This window comes from Cyprinus carpio, chromosome B2 (assembly GCF_018340385.1).
Source record: "Cyprinus carpio isolate SPL01 chromosome B2, ASM1834038v1, whole genome shotgun sequence".
Taxonomy (NCBI): domain Eukaryota; kingdom Metazoa; phylum Chordata; class Actinopteri; order Cypriniformes; family Cyprinidae; genus Cyprinus; species Cyprinus carpio.
Genome location: NC_056598.1, coordinates 21822616 through 21840254, shown reverse-complemented (window position 1 = coordinate 21840254; position 17639 = coordinate 21822616). Strand labels below are relative to the sequence as shown.

General features: G+C 36.2%; 3 protein-coding genes and 1 long non-coding RNA gene across 5 annotated transcripts; 2 read left to right on the top strand and 2 right to left on the bottom strand.

The window, feature by feature from the left end:
• Positions 1-1118: 1118 nt before the first annotated feature.
• On the bottom strand, positions 1119-7174 carry parp2 (poly (ADP-ribose) polymerase 2). 2 transcript variants are annotated; one of them, XM_042718644.1, is made up of 18 exons: positions 7045-7174; positions 6709-6797; positions 6238-6441; positions 5982-6155; positions 5620-5693; positions 5396-5446; positions 4768-4864; positions 4597-4672; positions 4424-4526; positions 4185-4341; positions 3896-4034; positions 2980-3043; positions 2724-2858; positions 2470-2597; positions 2206-2305; positions 1993-2091; positions 1614-1738; positions 1119-1512 (listed from the first exon to the last, which is right to left on the bottom strand). In XM_042718644.1, the coding sequence occupies exons 2-18, from the start codon at positions 6788-6790 to the stop codon at positions 1353-1355; spliced, it is 1968 nt and encodes a 655-aa protein (XP_042574578.1). In that variant the 5' UTR covers positions 6791-6797; positions 7045-7174; the 3' UTR covers positions 1119-1352. The 2 variants fall into 2 exon arrangements, with proteins under 2 accessions (XP_042574578.1, XP_042574579.1); XM_042718645.1 differs by having other exon boundaries at positions 4185-4338.
• A 16-nt stretch (positions 7175-7190) lies between these two features.
• LOC109063535 (methyltransferase-like protein 17, mitochondrial) lies at positions 7191-11313 on the top strand. The gene is made up of 14 exons (XM_042718646.1): positions 7191-7363; positions 8296-8434; positions 8526-8675; positions 8774-8861; positions 8976-9057; positions 9136-9209; positions 9355-9449; positions 9531-9601; positions 9707-9814; positions 10272-10340; positions 10452-10502; positions 10617-10709; positions 10837-11036; positions 11127-11313. Exons 1-14 carry the CDS (start codon positions 7286-7288, stop codon positions 11218-11220), a joined length of 1392 nt encoding a protein of 463 aa, XP_042574580.1. The 5' UTR covers positions 7191-7285; the 3' UTR covers positions 11221-11313.
• A 1778-nt stretch (positions 11314-13091) lies between these two features.
• Positions 13092-15733, bottom strand: sdr39u1 (short chain dehydrogenase/reductase family 39U, member 1). Its single transcript, XM_042718642.1, has 6 exons — positions 15572-15733; positions 14975-15081; positions 14625-14707; positions 14403-14524; positions 14053-14205; positions 13092-13788 (listed from the first exon to the last, which is right to left on the bottom strand). The coding sequence occupies exons 1-6, from the start codon at positions 15585-15587 to the stop codon at positions 13364-13366; spliced, it is 906 nt and encodes a 301-aa protein (XP_042574576.1). The 5' UTR covers positions 15588-15733; the 3' UTR covers positions 13092-13363.
• A 134-nt stretch (positions 15734-15867) lies between these two features.
• On the top strand, positions 15868-17566 carry LOC109063547. Its single transcript, XR_002013249.2, has 2 exons — positions 15868-17241; positions 17340-17566. It is a non-coding gene; the product is annotated as an uncharacterized LOC109063547 (long non-coding RNA).
• Positions 17567-17639: the final 73 nt, after the last annotated feature.

The window sequence follows — 17639 nt, the reverse complement described above, 5'->3', positions numbered from 1 at the left end:
GGCCATTCAAAGTTACATTGTATTGTGGGTCAATTGAAGAATGCCCAAGTAACATATAAACTGTCTCTATTTAGGTGCATTTAACGCTTTAAATAGCCCTTCACTGCAGATTAACATTTCTTTTGAATTTTGTTAATGGAGATTTTGAGAAAGAGATGGTGTAGTTTGATCATATACTAGGCTTCGTGAACTCTCCGCTTCAAGTCTTTCTTGTGAGTGTTCACCTTAAAAAAAAAAACATGCATACAAGTTTGAAATGTCATTCCTTTAGGAAGAATTATACCCAACCTTGAAGTAAACTACATTGTCTTTAAAGCTGTACTTCAACCAGTTTTTCTAGACCAGCCTGGGTTTTTTTTTTCTGGGTGTTGGATTCATGTGTCATTCAAACAGTCCTGCAGGAATAAATTTAGACATGATGTGAACCTTTTGGAACACTGGTAAGTGTTTACAAAAATGTAGATATGGTTACATGTCTACACATTACCATGTAGTCAGAGGATAAAACCAACCTCAGCCTTTGTGAAACCACTTATTTTCTAAATCAAATTCTTTAGTTCAAACTACTCCAATGCTACAGTAGCTTTTAATCATGTCTAGTTTTTTAAATAATTATTATATCTATTTTTAAACTAGACATTTTTACTCATATAATATATGCTGTTCCTTTATGTGGATATCATTGTGATATTTCTCTACATCATGATTTGGGGTGGAATCCATGAACTAAAGCAATGTTTATGCATAGACATATAATATATTCATGCAGCAGACCACAATTTTGTGTAAAGAGCTCTTACAACCATTCATGCGCAAATTAAACTGAAAGTGGTATTTACATAGTAAATATCGATTTACATGAGGCCCATTAATATACTCTCTCTCACTCAAAACATGACTTTTTAATAAAGGTGTATTTCTACAATCATCATGTAAATATTGAATTTATCAGCTTTTTCATCTTACACTCATTCCCCCTTATATTAATTTTGATGTACTGCTGCTCAATTTATGCTTCAGTGTAATAAAGTCATACATTCTACCAAACTAATAGATTCTGTTGTTTGTAATTCACAGATTTAGAGAAAAACGTAAGCAAAATCATATATAACACAGTATAACAGTAGAAAATGTAATATTTTATTTTGATTAATAATTGCAATATTCCATTTATGTCAACGGAAATTACTCAACTTCAGATAGCTATTGAAGTTACAACAGACATTTACAGAACAATATGTTTAAGTCTATTTAAATTCATGAGCACATCACCCCCTTACCAATACAATATAACTATAGTGTAGGTCCTTCACCTGTAAAAACTCTTCTAAATGTAAAGAATCCAGACTGCCTCACCACAGCGAAGAAAAGTTAAACTGAACTCGGAGGAGATACTTCATCTTTATCTGAGCAGGGTTATAAACAATGTACTCGTTATAAAGGAGGGTGTAACCTCCCTTCTGCCCCACCCCGGTCTTCACAGAGGGCCCCATGGGTACGGTCACACCATCCCTGAGAGAGAACGAGAAAAAATTCTTCAGTACAGCACTTAATCACAAGCTTAAAAAACGTATTCAAGTAAAACAAAGGAGAAAATCGAAACGCAAACTTACAATGCAACATAGTTGTTTGGGTCGGGCGCAGTCTGCCCCAGGCCTCTTGTGCTATGTTTCCCAGAAGGCAGTTGGTCAGCATTGTAATCAGCATCCAAAAGTTCATTACTATTCCCAAGGGCAACCTGTGAACAAAATAGAAGTTACTTTTCCCTGTAATCAGTAGTTTCTTGTAATCATTTTAGCTTTTATATCTTTAAAAATAAGTGTAATATCACTGTAGCAGTTTTTACTCAAATATACTCCCTAAATGAATGCTGTTCTTTTCTATGTATCCAACTTTCTATTCCTCAAAGTATCCTGAAAAAAGAATCAGTTTCCACAAAAATATTCTAGAACTGGGAGCAGATCTTTTGATGTTTAGATACAAAAAACCAACCTCGCTCAGCAACAAGAGTCCTTGGTTGTTCTTCTGACTGGCAAAGCAGTAATTGGCACTTTTAGATGACATGTCTGCAAAGTAGACCCCCTTACCAAATGAGGGGGAGGAAAAGTTAAAAAATTATATTGCTTTTAAAAAGAATGTTGTAATGGTGTGAGCCGATATTATATTGATAGTATTTGTATAATTCAGTATATCTCTGCGTCTCACCATGTATCCGGTCACTGGAGCCTCTGGAGGGGCCACTCGCAGCCCCTGACTCAAGATCCCCACCCAGTTCGACAGACGGGAACCATGCCACAGGAGCATTCTAGTATCCACAACAACAAAAACAATGTGTACTATCTGAAATATGATTGCTGTAATTCAGTGAAATCAGATGAGGCACACACTAGACCAGAATTTAAGGGAGTTCCTGTTTACATAGAGCATAACATAAGTGATCAAGGATAATTGAGGAAGGTGGTTTGGTACTTGTTTTCCATCTCAGAGCAGAAGTTGTCCTTCTCGCCCTCTTTCTCCACAGCAAAGATGTCCAGAATGGTCATTGTGTAGTCAGTATGAGTGGGTGCATGAGTGGACTGAAGATATTTCTCTATAACTCACAAAGACAGACGGTTTGTGTCTAAAACTGCATATTTAAACAAACTAGTTAACATCCATTATCCAAAATTCTACTATTAATATAATATTGTACTTCAGCCATAGAGTTAAGTCCCACACTGTACCTTGTATTCATTGCTGTTAGAATCCAGTGGCTGCAGTCGGCATTGTAGAGAACGATACTGTCTGTCCAAAGGATGCTCATCGTTCTGAACACTAGACTGAACCATTTTCACTGCTATCTGGATGTCACTTAAAGTCTAAGACAAAAAAACATGACTTTAAAGATAGAAATCTATGAGAATGCAGTGAAATATAAACTGTCAATCAATTCTAGCCATTCAACATCAGCAATATTGAGCAGCAATTACAATGTCGCACCTCAAGCAAAGTAATTTTCTCCTTTAGCTCCTCCTCTGTGCGTATTACGGGGGGTGTCCGCAACCTGAATGAACATCAAGTAGTCAGGAACAACAAACATAAACACACATATACATAGTGAATAAAAAATCTGAGTCATTAAGCAATAATAGCCACACTATTGTTAAAAACTGTAGTCTCAGGAAGATCTGTGTGTGTGTGCGTGTTTTGAAAAAGGTCTCTCATGATTGGCAAGTTTCCATTTATTTGATCAAAAAACAGCAATATGTGACCCTGAACCACAAAACCAGTCTTAAGTGTCAATTTATCGAAATAAAGCTGAATAAATAAGCTTATCTGACAATATTTGGCCGAGATACAACTATTTGAAAATCTGGATTCTGAAGGTGCAAAAAAATCTAAATACTGAGAAAATCACCTTTCATGTTTTCCAAATGAATTCTTAGCAAAGCATGTTACTAATCAGAAATTAAGTTTTGATTATTTACAGTAGGAAATTTACTTAATATCTTCATGGAACATGATCTTTACTTAATATCCTAAAGATTTTTGGCATAAAAGAAAAATCGATAATTTTGACCCATACAATGTTTTTTTGACTACTGCAAAAAATATACCCCAGACTGGTGTTGTGGTCCTGTGTCACATATTATGAAATGTTATTACAATTTAAAATAAATGTTTTCTACTTTAATATACTTTAAAATGTCATTTATTCCTGTGATGAAAAAGCAGATTTTTTAGCAGCCATTTCTCCAGCCTTCAAAAGAACAGGATTTATTTAAAAATAAAAAACATTATAAGTCTATTATTAAGTCTTTACTGTCACTTTTGATCAATTGATGTATCTATAAAATAGAAGTATTATTTATTTAATTTAACTGACCCCAAGCCTTTGAATAGTAATGTAACTTACCCAAAGTCATGGGGGATGCGAGTGTAAAACTGGTTGCATGCCTCTACGAGTTCCTTATTACTCCTCTTTTTCTTTAAACACTCCTCAATCCTCTTCAAAGAGGCATAGCCAGCTCGAATTTGCTCTGTTGTTAGTTTCCCTTTGCAAAAAATAAAATAATTTAATGATTTTCATTTGCAATTGCATCGTATAAAAATGTTTGTGTTGTTTAGTTTGAATACATTCATCATCACTAAGAATACACAAGATTCATTCCATCAGTTTTGTACACAAATGCACACACACTCACCGAGTGGGGCTTTTTTGGTGTCAAACTTCATTTCTAGCACACACTCTTCCATGGCTTTGAGGTCACATATAAGCTCTAGGAGAGACTGGACCTTGCTGTTCAGTTGGCAGGGCTTTATTTCAGGAGGAGAGGATACCACAGCCTTGTCCTTCTCCTGCTGAGAGGAAAAATTACTATAATGAAGAATGAAACAAATGCAATGCAGAGCAATGGATCATGTGATACTGGGGTCTTTTTACCTTGTCTTCAGTGCTGTAGTCTACAAATACCATGTCATATTTTCCTGCAACTTTCTCAAAATTTGCTCGATGCTCCCACTCATTCTTGGTCTTGTCAAAGAATCTGCATACAAGCAGATTATAAGCAAAATCTTTCTTTTATCTTATATGAGTAAATAAAAAATTAAAATTACTTCTTTTTGAAGGTATCTTTGGCCTGAGCAAGATTCCCCCCACAGTTAACCAAGCTGTTCTGTCCTACTTTACCCACTGAAGAGAAAAACACAAGAAGAACACGGATGATAATGTTTCATTATAATAAAGGCCAGCCTGGTGAAGAGCATCTGAGGTGTTTCGGTACATACCTCGTCCCCATCTCATCCAAACGCTGTAGGCTTTTCCATTGTCATCCTGAAGAAGCTGAATCAGGTAATATTTATTGTTGTTGAACTGAAGATTAGTCTGTAACAGTTAAAAGCCAAAGAAACGGATATCACACGATGTGAAATGCTGCACACTGTTTTCATACACACAAACCTTCACAAGTTCAGGGATGAATACGTTTTTTTTTTCTTTTTTTAAAGAAAGACATTTTTATTCATAGAAAGAAAGAGTTTTATTCGGCAAGGATGCATTACACTGATCAGAATATACAGTTTAAGCTATTTATAATTTTACAAAAGATTTCTATTTCAAATAAATGCTGTTCTTTTGAACTTTCTATTTTCTATACCAATATATTAAACATTATTTTATTTTTGATCAAATAAATGCAACCTTAAGCATAAGAGACTTAGGCTGATGATACACTGGGCAACTTTGGGCAATGTTGCTGTCAACGGGGAACCAGGTTGGACACAGGGCCCACAATTGATCTAAAGTATCCAGATATAAATTTGTTACCCATTCTCAATGGAAAAGTGGCCAAGCAACACTGCTCAAAAAGAAGAGAAAATCTTATCGACCCCAGACTTTTGAATCTTCAATATTCACCTGATTCAGCATAACATCATATACATCAGCCCCCTCACTGTAGATGTGGGCCTGTGAATAACCACAGAAAAGAAATCTAATGTGAAGAATGCACTGAAGTAAACAAAGTCTATATTTAGAAGAATAGGGATGTTCTAAAAGTTTTGAAAGGTGATTACGCAATAGTCAAATGCTGTACAGTAATTTCACTTCACATGAACCTATGACGCATTTAAAGTAATTACCTTTCCAATTTTAGCCTTGCATTCCGGATCAACCGGGGCTTTTCCTTTCATAATGATCGTCTTCACAACCTCTTCTTCAGAACATGAGGGGGAAAAAACAAAACTGTTAAAGTCAATCTGAAACTTATGTAAGGTAATGTGACGCATTTGAGAGTGAAAGATAATCAACTAATATATATATATATATATATATATATATATATATATATATATAAAAATGTAGGACAGAACAAATTCTGTCCAATGAGAACTGAATGGATTGTGGAAAGTGGTTTCAGTTTGACAGCTGATTGAAGGAGAGGGGTTGAAAACTAAGAGGGATTGGTAACATCTGACAAAAGGAAAAGTCAAAGGAGCATCACCTTCACTCTCCTCTTTTACAACGGGCTTGGCTTTGTTCGCTTTCTGACTCCTCCCTTCATTGCGTCTCTTCTTAGAAACCGGTTGCTCCTCTTCCTCCTCTTTTTCTTCTTTAACCTGAAAAACATCTGCAGCTCCATTTTTGCCATTCAAGGCATTCCCTTCATTTGCATCTTCTGCAATGCAATAAATAAGCAGCTGTTAGATTTCTGTGACAGATACTGATGCAACACCAGACACAGGTACACACAGACATACCTGACTTCACTTTCTGAAGGCGTATTTTTCTTTTATACTTGGTGACAGTATTAGCCTGAGTCATTTTCACAAGATCCACCTCATAACCAGGTCCGACCGCCAGTGACACTGACTTTTCACCGGCCTGCTTTGCTGTATCCAGCTGGACACAAACCTCTGGAGGATACGGTTCCCACTCACCATCATCTCCCTTCCACTGCCAAACTGAAAAGAATGAAATATTCAGATAATCTTTATGTGAAATATGAATATCTAAAACTAAAGCCGTTTCACACCTATACAATCAAAGTGATTTAGAGATTAAATATGATCAGATTGGTGTGGCTGTGGATTTACACATATTTACTTGAAAAAGCAATTGGTGTGAATGTGCAATTTTTTGCCAGTTTTCAGCGCTTGACTAACACACTTTAAATGCTGGTTATGAAACTTTGAGCTGTTTTGGCATGTTCACTGAAAGTGAATTCATACTTGTCTTCGCCTCTGAAGCTTCTTTGCGTGAATCTGCCTCAGACTTGGCCCTGCAACTCCTTGTTCGTCGCATGCTTTCCATAAAACAGCTGAAATGAGAGGAAACGTTTCCCGCACCGATTGTTTCTGTATTACGCCAGTGTTACATAAACTGAGTTATCCAGAAACGTGGTGCATGTATCTATGGTGACTCATATCATTTGAGTTTCTATCTACTTCCTCCTCATCATCCCATAACTATGGATATTGCGTCAACACAAGTTTAGAGAAATGTTACAACATAATATACATTAAAATTGAAATAATCACATGATTTAAATGGTTTTCAGCACCTACCTAAGATTTAAGATCTCTACTTCGGTGCACCGAGTGGCGCGAAAAGTGTATTAGCGCGGACCTTTTGTCTAGGAACGAACTGAGCACTGAGTTTGTTTCTAGACGGATTTATTTTGAAGTCGTATTGCCGACGACCACATGAGGATGCGACCATACAGTGACTGATACATACTGTGACTGTAACCAGTATTAATTTATCAAGTATCTAATTTGTTGTTGGTTTTGATAATCGTGAATAAACATGTATTTACTAGGCAGCCGAATGTATGTTAAATGTACAAGATGCCATGTGGCTTTATGTTTAAAAGACGCGCAACGGGTGAGTAAATCTGTCACTGTCATATATCTTGTATTGTATCAATATCATATGTCTTATTTGCAAAATTCTAAAGATATTAGCGCAAAAGAGTAGAGGGAGGACAGTCTGAATTAGGTCTTAGTATCTTGTACTAGCTTATACATTAAGCTAGTATATTAAAATAAAATATAAATTAAAATAAAAATTTAATTCAATACTAAACTAATCTCCTCTCCGCTCCTGTGTTTTGTCTTCACAAAATAAATACATATAATGCCCAAGCCAAGCTATTCGTTTAGACGACGGTGAGGGATCTAATAATTTGTCACATTTGTTATAAAAATGTATTATATAAAAATCCTGCTTTGGCCTACTAAAAGTATTCAGAGATTTTTTTTTTTTTTTTGTCGAAATGTGTTGTATAAACGAGTTAAACACAGTCAAATAATCAGAGAACTAGAACATGTTAATTGCTGCGCAGTGATTGGCTAAACTTGTGATTTTTTTGTACTGTGATTCTAGTATTCTTTAATTAATCAGTATCACATTTGGATAGTCTCTAACACTTATATTGAAATATCTCTATACATGAAATCTAAATTGACCTTATAGAGTGCTGCAGCAGAGACTCACCAATCTTATTTTATTTTAGCTAGTTTTCAAGAAAATTTAGTTCTCAGTGAAATTTTGTACTTACTCAATGTACTGAATAACTAAAACTGAAATTAAAGTGAAAATGGAAAATAATGGAAAATTTTAATACCTTATCAGTGATACTAAAATAAAACTGTCCTCCAATCATCTGCAATATAGATACCGTCCGTTCAATTGGCAATAAAAATGCTATTTTTTCTATTTCAGTCATATGTCCCATTATGGAAGAAAGATAAATTTTGTTTGTATGCTGACTTGAGTAATTGTAAAATTTACATTCTGTCTTACTGTTTTTAAAGTGTCAGAGTTCTGCGGCACATCTGGAACAGCACGACTTTTTGAAAGGTGCTCCTCATAGAAAGCACCCAGGTGTGACAAACCTCAAAACAGTGCGCCTGCCGGAGCAACTGCAGGTAGCAGCACAATCCGTCTTAAAAAGTGAGTAAACATTGATCCACCAGTCTAAATTTTTAATGTTTCAAGCATTCAATTCAGTCTGTGTTCTGAAATGCCTTTATTTGATATGTAGGGGCAGATGTAAAAAGTCTGAGTGAAAAGGCACATAAGCTGTCCAACTTCCTTTGGAGCAGGAAACGGGCGACGGAAACCTCTCAACTCAGGGAGAAAGGCGTGCTTCTTGAGAAGAAATTTTTGGAGCAAGAGAGGGATATCCATACTGGTGGGTTTAAGATGCTGGAGAGATGTTATAAAGAGATCAACCACAGTGACTGTGCACTGAAGACTGAACATAAAACAGCCATTAAATGTTTCCTTTAGATGGCATTGACCGCAAACTAGAGGCTCGAATAAGAAAGAGAGTATTATCTGAACTGAGAAGAACAACATACCACAGGACTCCCCTAAGGTACAAATGCATAATCGTTTTAAAACAGTTTTTCATAGATTGGGGCTGTGAGGTTTTGTGTGTATTACTGGATAACTCAGCTTTGATTTCTCTGCTGTGCTGGCATGTTTCAAGGTACGATGAAGATCTTGGGTTGGTGTATATGGCTGCTAGGCTTGCAGGTGGTTATGCTGCTGTCCTCAGAGCATTAAATGAGGTATTTAACACACATTAACAATCATTTCTTTCTTTCTCTCTCTCTATATATATGTGGTCATTCTAATATACATTATAGATTAAGAAGAGAGATCCTGTGTTTGTGCCATATTCTCTCCTGGACTTTGGATCAGGACTTGGAACAGGTACTTGGTGAGTATATAATATGGCAATATTTTTAGCTTTATAAAGTGAAAAGAACCCACACTGACCCACATAAATATGAGGATGCCGACTGATATTTTTTATGTTATTTATTAAACTTGCATGTTTCAATATTACTATATTTGATTCTCAGGGCATCACACACACTCTGGGGAGACTCTCTGAAAGAGTATGTTTGTGTAGACAGCTCTGGCGACATGAACACCTTGGCAGAACAGCTTCTTAGAGGTAAGAGCATTCAGTGGAACTTATGAGCACAGTGTTATACAAATAGATCTACAGACAAAAATGTTAATTTGTACCAAAAAGGGGGCAATGATGTGGATAATCCAGTGATCAAACAAGTATATTTCCGCCAGTTCCTCCCTGTTTCTCCTAAGGTATCTTCAGCTGCCTTACTTAATTTTTATTTGCCCAAATTATACACTGGTTTTACAAAACTGAATACAACAAAAGTTTTTTTTTTCTTTCTTTCTTTCCCGCAGGTGCAGTTTGACCTTGTGATAGCCGCTTTCTCTTTGTCAGAACTGGCCACTTTGGACGAGCGGTTGAATGTTATTTTCACACTTTGGAGGAAAACCAACTCCTACCTTGTGAGTGATGATGCTTGATTTATTAATGATTAAACTAGTATTTTAAATTATAGGATTGTACTTAAAAGTACGTTTTCATACATAAAATCGTGCTGTGTTATTGTTAAAGGGTATAGTTCACAAAGCATGAACCTTTTTTTCATTGTTTACTCAACCCTCAAGAAGTGTCTTTTTTCGGTTGAACACAAAAGAAGATATTTTGAAAAATGTTGGTAACCAAACAGTTGCTGGTAGGCACTGACTTCCATAGTATGAAAAAAAACACTATGGAAGTCAGTGGCTATAAAAGTAAAAAATGACAAAACCACATAACAAAATTACTAAAACTTAAACTAAAATTAAAATGAAAACTGAAAATATACTAATAATAATATATAAATATATACTATATACTAAAATTGCACTACGCTCTTGGAGAATTACTGTTTCCTAATGCAGTTCTTGGTACTTTGTAAAGGTATTGGTGGAGAATGGAACCAAGGATGGCCATCAAATCCTTATGGAGGCCAGAGACACTATACTAAAGGTTTGAACTGAGATTTTTTGCTCAGATATTGCTAACATGACTGTTTGGCGTAGTAGTGGTAGAACACCTACCACTACCAATTTCTCACACACTTTTGCTCTATCACTATAGAGAGAAGATGACGTAAAACATGACTTAAGGAGACCATCTATATTTGCCCCAGTGCGTTAAAAAAATCATCACTAAAACCAGTTTTTATTTATTCCATTAATTTGATAGATCTGTTTTTGATGTCTTATACTGACTTTATCTTTTGCTCCCTTTCATTTTGGACAGTGCACTCATGAGCTGCCTTGTCCCAAGTTGATCAAGCAACATGTAGTACCTTGTAACTTCTCCCAGTTCTACTATCCTCTGCCCTTACTTAAGGTAAGTTCCCAACAAGTGTTCAAACAGTTGACTTTTGAATTGTGACATTTACCTTGAATGTTTTCTGTTCTGTTCATGACAGTCCATCACATTTTATATTTCTCTCTCCATAATCCAATCATTACAGAGCCAAGAAAGGCAGCAGGAGAAGCTCAGTTACTTGATTATATCCAGGTCCGATGAGGAAAAGCCTCAGAAGACTGAGCGCTGGTATATGGCCAGACTGATCTCACAAGTCCGTCGCCGACCCAGACATGTTCAATGTCAGCTGTGTTGCGCCAATGGAGAACTCAAACAGCTTGCTGTCACGGCCCGTTGTCATGGAAAGTATGTAATGCGTTCATTTATTGGATCTCTGCTTGCATTTTCAGTGAATGAACTCTTTTTAACAATCATTTTCATTGTCTATTTTAACAGGGACATGTACAGATGTGCTCGTAGTAGTGACTGGGGTGATCTGCTGCCAGTGTTTCATGCAGAAGACGACAACACTGAAAATAAGACACGATGAATCCTACTACGATAATCTATTAATGCATTGTTTGTGGATAACAGTTGGATTTTTGTAATGTTTATTTCCAAATACAGTAGTTCATCTATGCAACCTGACTGTGTTTTGTTATTTCTCTGAGCCAAATGCTTTTTATGCACCAATATCAAAGCCCAAAATCAAAATGTGGTAAAGGTTAATTTAGTTATAAATAGGACAAACATTATATGTGACCCAGGACCATAAAATTGGTCAAAATGATCAATTTTTTATCCATTTCTTTAGTCATTAAGAAATTATTTTGTAATTATATCAAAACTTAACTTCTGATTAGTGATTTGCATTAAATTTCTCCAGCAAAAGAGCGGAGGGAGAGTAGTCTGAATTGGGTTCTAGTATCTTGTACTAGCTTACACATTGAACTCATTCGCCAGCCGCGAGTGTTTCCAAGTCGGCGGGGATCGCATCAGTTGATCCGCTGAAACTGCGCGGGTATCAACGTCTTGTGCGAGAACACCGCGCTCTGACCCATGTTTCCTGTGCGCTCGCTCATCTGTTCAGATGATGTCCTGCGAGGACAGCTATTGGCTCTTGTCTCAGACCTTCCCCGAGGTAATTGAATGAGTGACGAACACTCAGCACGTGACCTCTACAGTAAGCTTCCTCCCGCTCCGATGTATGACGTAGACTGCGCCTCTTTATGTAGCCTCGCGACTGAGCTACTCTTTACAATGACGGTGAGTCAAATAGGACGGCGAAAAATAAAACATTTATAAAACGTATGTTTGTAAAACATTTCAGGTCAGCTTCATTTCCCAGATAAGTGTTTGGTTTTTAATTAAAATACTGCACACTATTCTCAAGCCGAACGTTAAGTGTGGTGTTTATGTAAATGATTTCGCAGTGATTGGGTGGTTTATGCATGACGTATCATTTAACCTTTTTTTCTAAACATGCATGTATATAAATTTAAAGGGAAAGCTGTATGTTTTCAGAATTAGATTTTGGAATATAAAAACATTACATCATGAAATTATATATTTTATTAAGAAAATACTATTGAAACAAGCAGAAATTGACTCTTTGCAAAACAAAAAAATTAAATTAAAATTTAAATGTAAAATGATTTAAAATAATACATACACTTTTGGAATAAACTAAAAACAAGAGAAGTTGTACATTTAAAATTCTTTTCCAGTTTTATTTTAAATCCCATGTCTTAATAGCTCCATGCATAATAATTATAAAAGTTTTCAAGGTCACAGTAGTCACAGTAGTATTTTGAGTATTTTCATAGGACTATATGTGCAGGATTTTGTATAGTAAAACTTTCCGCTACCAGTTCCAAGTTTTACTTGTGTGCTTTATATAAACATGATTCAATTTGAGGTTAGCAAGTTTTTATTATTTTGGTCATATTTCTGTAGTTTTACAGCAGTCAGTAATGTAACACATCACTTAAAAATCTTATTGAATATATCTAACATTAAACAGTTGGTGTAAGTGAATTGTGTCCATATACAGATTTTATCATGTGTAAATATGCATTTGTTCTAAAAGTAGTGTTAAAAGAAAAATATGTTAATGTTCCATGTAGAGCAGGGATGTCAAACTCAATTCCTGGAGGGCCGGACCCCTGCATAGCTTAGATTCAACCCTAATTAAACACACCTGATCCAACTAATCACGTCTTTCAGGCTTATTTGACATTGTTGAAGCAGGGTCGGAACAAAACTCTGCAGGGCTCCGGCCCTCCAGGAATTGATTTTGACACACCTGGTGTAGAGGATGACCCCATGGATCAGACTGATGACCCAAATATAGCCAATCATGAGAGACATAAGATCTGCTGTAATTACATAATGATGGAATATACCACAGATGGACAATAATTTTCATATAAACATTTATTTACAAATGAGGTGCTCATTTTGTACACACAGACAGATATGACTAATTCTTAAGAGGTACAGAAAAAGGAGCTGAGAACAATGTATTTTTCTGAGTATCTACGTTAAATCAAGCAAGTACAAGCAAGCTTTTTTTTCTATATGCTCAGTTTATATTTAAAATGATATATTATAAGAAATATATTGCACTTGTCTGCTTAAAAAAAAAAAAATCACAATCTCCTCAGGTCTCTTCTCTGTTTTGACTGATTTTACTAATATCCAACAATTTCTTTTAAAGCAGAGGTAAGATCTGGGTATTGAAACTCAAAGCCAGACTCAAGAGTTTTCTTGGGTACCACTTTCTGGCCTTGTGTGAGGATGACGGCTCTTTCAGAACCGAGGAAGACATCCAAGAAAAAGCCAGGCACAGGGAAGATCGTAGGTCTTTTTAGACTCCTGCCCAATTCCTTAGTGAATTCAAAATTGGTATTCAGTGCAGGCGCAACTCCATTAAATACATCTGGCCCTGTAGATGGCTCCTCTTTGGGCTCCAAGGCATGGGCGATGATGCCAGAAAGGTCTGACACATGGATCCAAGGGAAGGGCTGTCGTCCTGAGCCAAGCGTCCCACCCAGGCCAAGCCAGAAAGGAATCAACATCTGTTTCATGGCGCCACCGTCACGCCCTAACACTGCACCTGAGGGTGAGTGGAAGAAATAACATAATTACACTACTGTAACAAAGGTTTCTAAGATTTATTCCTGTTTTTGAGTCTCTTATGCTCACAAAGGCTGCATTTATTTGATCAAAAATACAGTAAAAACACTAACAATGTGAAATATTATTACAATATTTTAATATATTTTTTTCTATTTTAACAAATTTAAAAATTTAATACATTTAATTTTTTTACATTGCAGGTGAGATCTAGCACTCTGGTGAGACATTTGTTTAGATTCACCTGGTCTGATGATCACTTGTCTTGTTTTCTTAGCGCTGTTTTCAGGTAGTTGCCCTGCCGCCTCCCACTCTTTCACCAAACGAGACAGGAAGTCAAATGGTGTCCATTCGCTCTCCTCAGTGTACTGGGTTTGAAGACTAGGTTTATAACATGCTGAAGACAAAATCAGAGACAGCTGCATGTAAAGTCTGCCTTAAGAATTACATTATTCTTTTATTTTATTTTTTTAATTCCCTTAACTGATCAAATCAGTATAGAGGAGACAAGAACATAAATGGAGACAGATGTGTTTATTATTCATTAGTTAAATAATATTATGTCTAACTTGCTATAAAACACCTGTTATTTACCTACTCCTGTAACAAGCACCCATGAATGTGGTGGAGTAGGTGAAGCAGCGATAGCTTGGGCAAGAATTCTGGTCGTGTTTACTCGGCTGGAGACCAGATCTTTTTTGTAACTTTCATTCCACCTAGAGAACACATTAAAATGATATTAACATAACCAGATTAAAAAGAACGCATTATTTTGATGCAATTACTCATTTACAAGTCTAGGAACAAAATCCTTACCATCTTAAAGGATTCATAATATTCTCCCCTGCTAGATTCACAGCACCCTCACACGGCGGGAGGCCTCCTGACTCTACATCAGCCTGTTAGGACAGGAAGACTTCAGTCAAACTTACCAAAATGCAACATTTAGATTTAACTTTACAATTAAGGGGTATTTTAACATTTATACATGAATGACTTCAGAGCTGGGCATTACAAAGCAATTCATTATTATTGCTATAATACTGAATATCATTGTAATCAGGTTAATATCAAGGTATTACTTCGGCTTGAACTTAAAAGTAAATATAGATTAACTAAGTAAAAGTCGACTTTAATGCATATCTTAAATGTAAGTTAAATCATACCCATGTTATTTTTCCTGGGCCAGGCTGCCTGGATATAAGTGTGATTTCATGACCTTTGCTTTTCAACAAGCGTGTCAACTCACGACCCACAAACCCTGATCCTCCGCCTGATGAAAGGGAATAAAGCTTTATTAATGTTACAATCAAACAGATTGATAAAACAGAGAAAAATTCTACTATATTTACAATACAGTAATTAGAATATGGATTGTAGATGTCTGTTCCAGCAATTTGGATCAAATCATGACATTTTTTACGTAATGACATTTTTACATAATTATTGTTTGCAACCATCCCGCGCACGTGTAGACGCGCATGCGCTGTTAAAGCACTTACGAAACATCACCTCAAGCAAAATTAAATTCTCATTTATACTGTAACCAACTGATAAATTAAGCCAGTCATGCTATAAGAACAAGATATCATGCGTTCAAAGAAGGTGAAAGGATATTTTAATACATTTAATACCTATTTTAATATAACAGAGCTATGTTTATATCACATTAGGCTTTAAGTGCTACACGCTCGCGCTCAAAATTAGCTATTGTGTTACGCTATCATTCAGTGACAACGCGAAAATGAATATAAGTGATATACCTATTACAACTCTCATTGTGCTTCTAAAGTACAGTCCGTTTATCCCGACAACTTGCAGAAATCCACTTCTTTTACATCTCTCTGCCTTCGAAGGTTAAACCAATGAGAGTGTCGTATGTTTACTGCGCGATCGACACAAACCGGAACGTAACCGCAGCCATGTTGATAAGGGCGGCAAGTTACCTTACTTTAACTAAACTATCAGCATTATTGTACTTAACTGTTTAAATGTACCAATGCTATTACGTAGCAATTAGTAATATGTTACTACAAATATGACATGGTAAGTCATGTACACTCTATTAACACACACTTTTTGTAATAATTCTCTTTTAAGACATGTAGTGTAATTTATTGGGCATTCATAATGCCTATTAAATGCGTCATGCTAGACCTGCTGACAATTAATACAGTATAAGAATTAATCAAAACTTTTCCATACATAAGTCACAACAAATCTGACTGTATTTACTGAGTTCACTTTGATCCAGTTAATAATAATTTGGGGGGGGGGGGTATGCAACCGGAAGCGCTTTTTCCTGTAGAAACACGTGGTTGATTAGGACATAAATACGACCTCTTGCCAGCGTAACATCCTTTCTGCTGGCGACGTTCAGAGAAGTTGTATCATTTGTGGTTTCAGCGAAATATTGGGTTTGATTGGCCTTTTTTATTTTTTTTAGTAACGTTACTTAGAAACTAATTTAATTGCCTGTTTATATCGTTTTAGCCTACATATATTGTAGATGTGAAAATTTAGCCTGCTGCGGGTTTTTTTTTTTTTTTACCGTTTGTAAAATATAGTTAGAATCAAGAGGAGGTGTTCCCAATCAAATCGATGTGACGGACCCATTGGATTTGTTCTCTGTAAGTGAATCACTTTATTCATATTTCACAGGAATACTGAAAGCTATGTGTGATTTAATTGAGAAGTTTTGTTGCTTGCCGAATTGGCAGGTGCATCTGCTTTGCTAACTACATCCAGATGCCTCGGGTTAAGCCCGACTGTATCAGTACTGTCGCGGTTTAGCCTGCCTCGAGTCCGCCGCAGCTCAGCCCAGACATGATGATTTAGCAGTCCGTGTTTCACCTGAATCTGATGATTACAAACCTACTGCACTGACTGGTTAAAGTTGCGGAATGCAGCGATGAGATGTTTTGGTTTCACTCGGAATGTATTATAATACGCAGCATTTCTGTTTGTTTACAGGAACCCGCCTTTATGGACATGAGGTGAGTTCAAATCTCGCGTGCCTTGTGCGAACAAATGTCTCCCGCCGAGGTCATGAATTGCATGATAGTCCGTGTTTTGTGATAGTCAGTGATTATTAGCATGCTCCGATTAAAGTGTTAAGCGGTGAAAACCAACCCGTTATGTCTAAACCTTCGGATTTTTTTTGTAATGCAATGTTCGTTTACTTTTTACAGAGACCCGCACTTATGGAAATGAGGTGAGCGCAAATCTTGTTAGTCTCATGCAAGCGAGTGTCTTTTGCTGAAGTGATGAGTTGCATGTAGTCCGTGTTTCTGATAGCCAGTGATTATTAACATGCTCTGATTTAAAATGTTCAGAGGTGAAAACGAACCCCAGTTTAGTATGTTTGTTCTAATCTCTTCATTAATATTCTGCAGGTACCTTCGCGACTGAAAGCAGTAAAGTGTTTAATAAGGTAGGCTCTTTTTCAGTCTGATACAAAGTAAATTCAGACTATGAAAGCACCACTTATTTAATATCAGTTTTGTATTAATCCCATTTTCCTTTTTTTAGGTATTTACTTCATGTGACCAGACTGACTTCTATGGTTTTGAGTAAACTCCACTGACCTTTTATTAAAAAATATGTATGTAGAAAACTAGAGTATATAAATGTAACTTGTAGTATAGTAGGTCCATGTGCTTGCTATCCTTTGAACTCTGAAAGATGCCAGCAATATGCTGTCGGTCAGTGATGTAATTATTTGAAACCGCTACAATAAATTCTCATTTTAAAGTGCATGGCTGATTCATGGTGTGGATTTGTGTACAAGCAATAAATTTTAAAGTCTGCTATAAAAAGAGATTGGGTGTT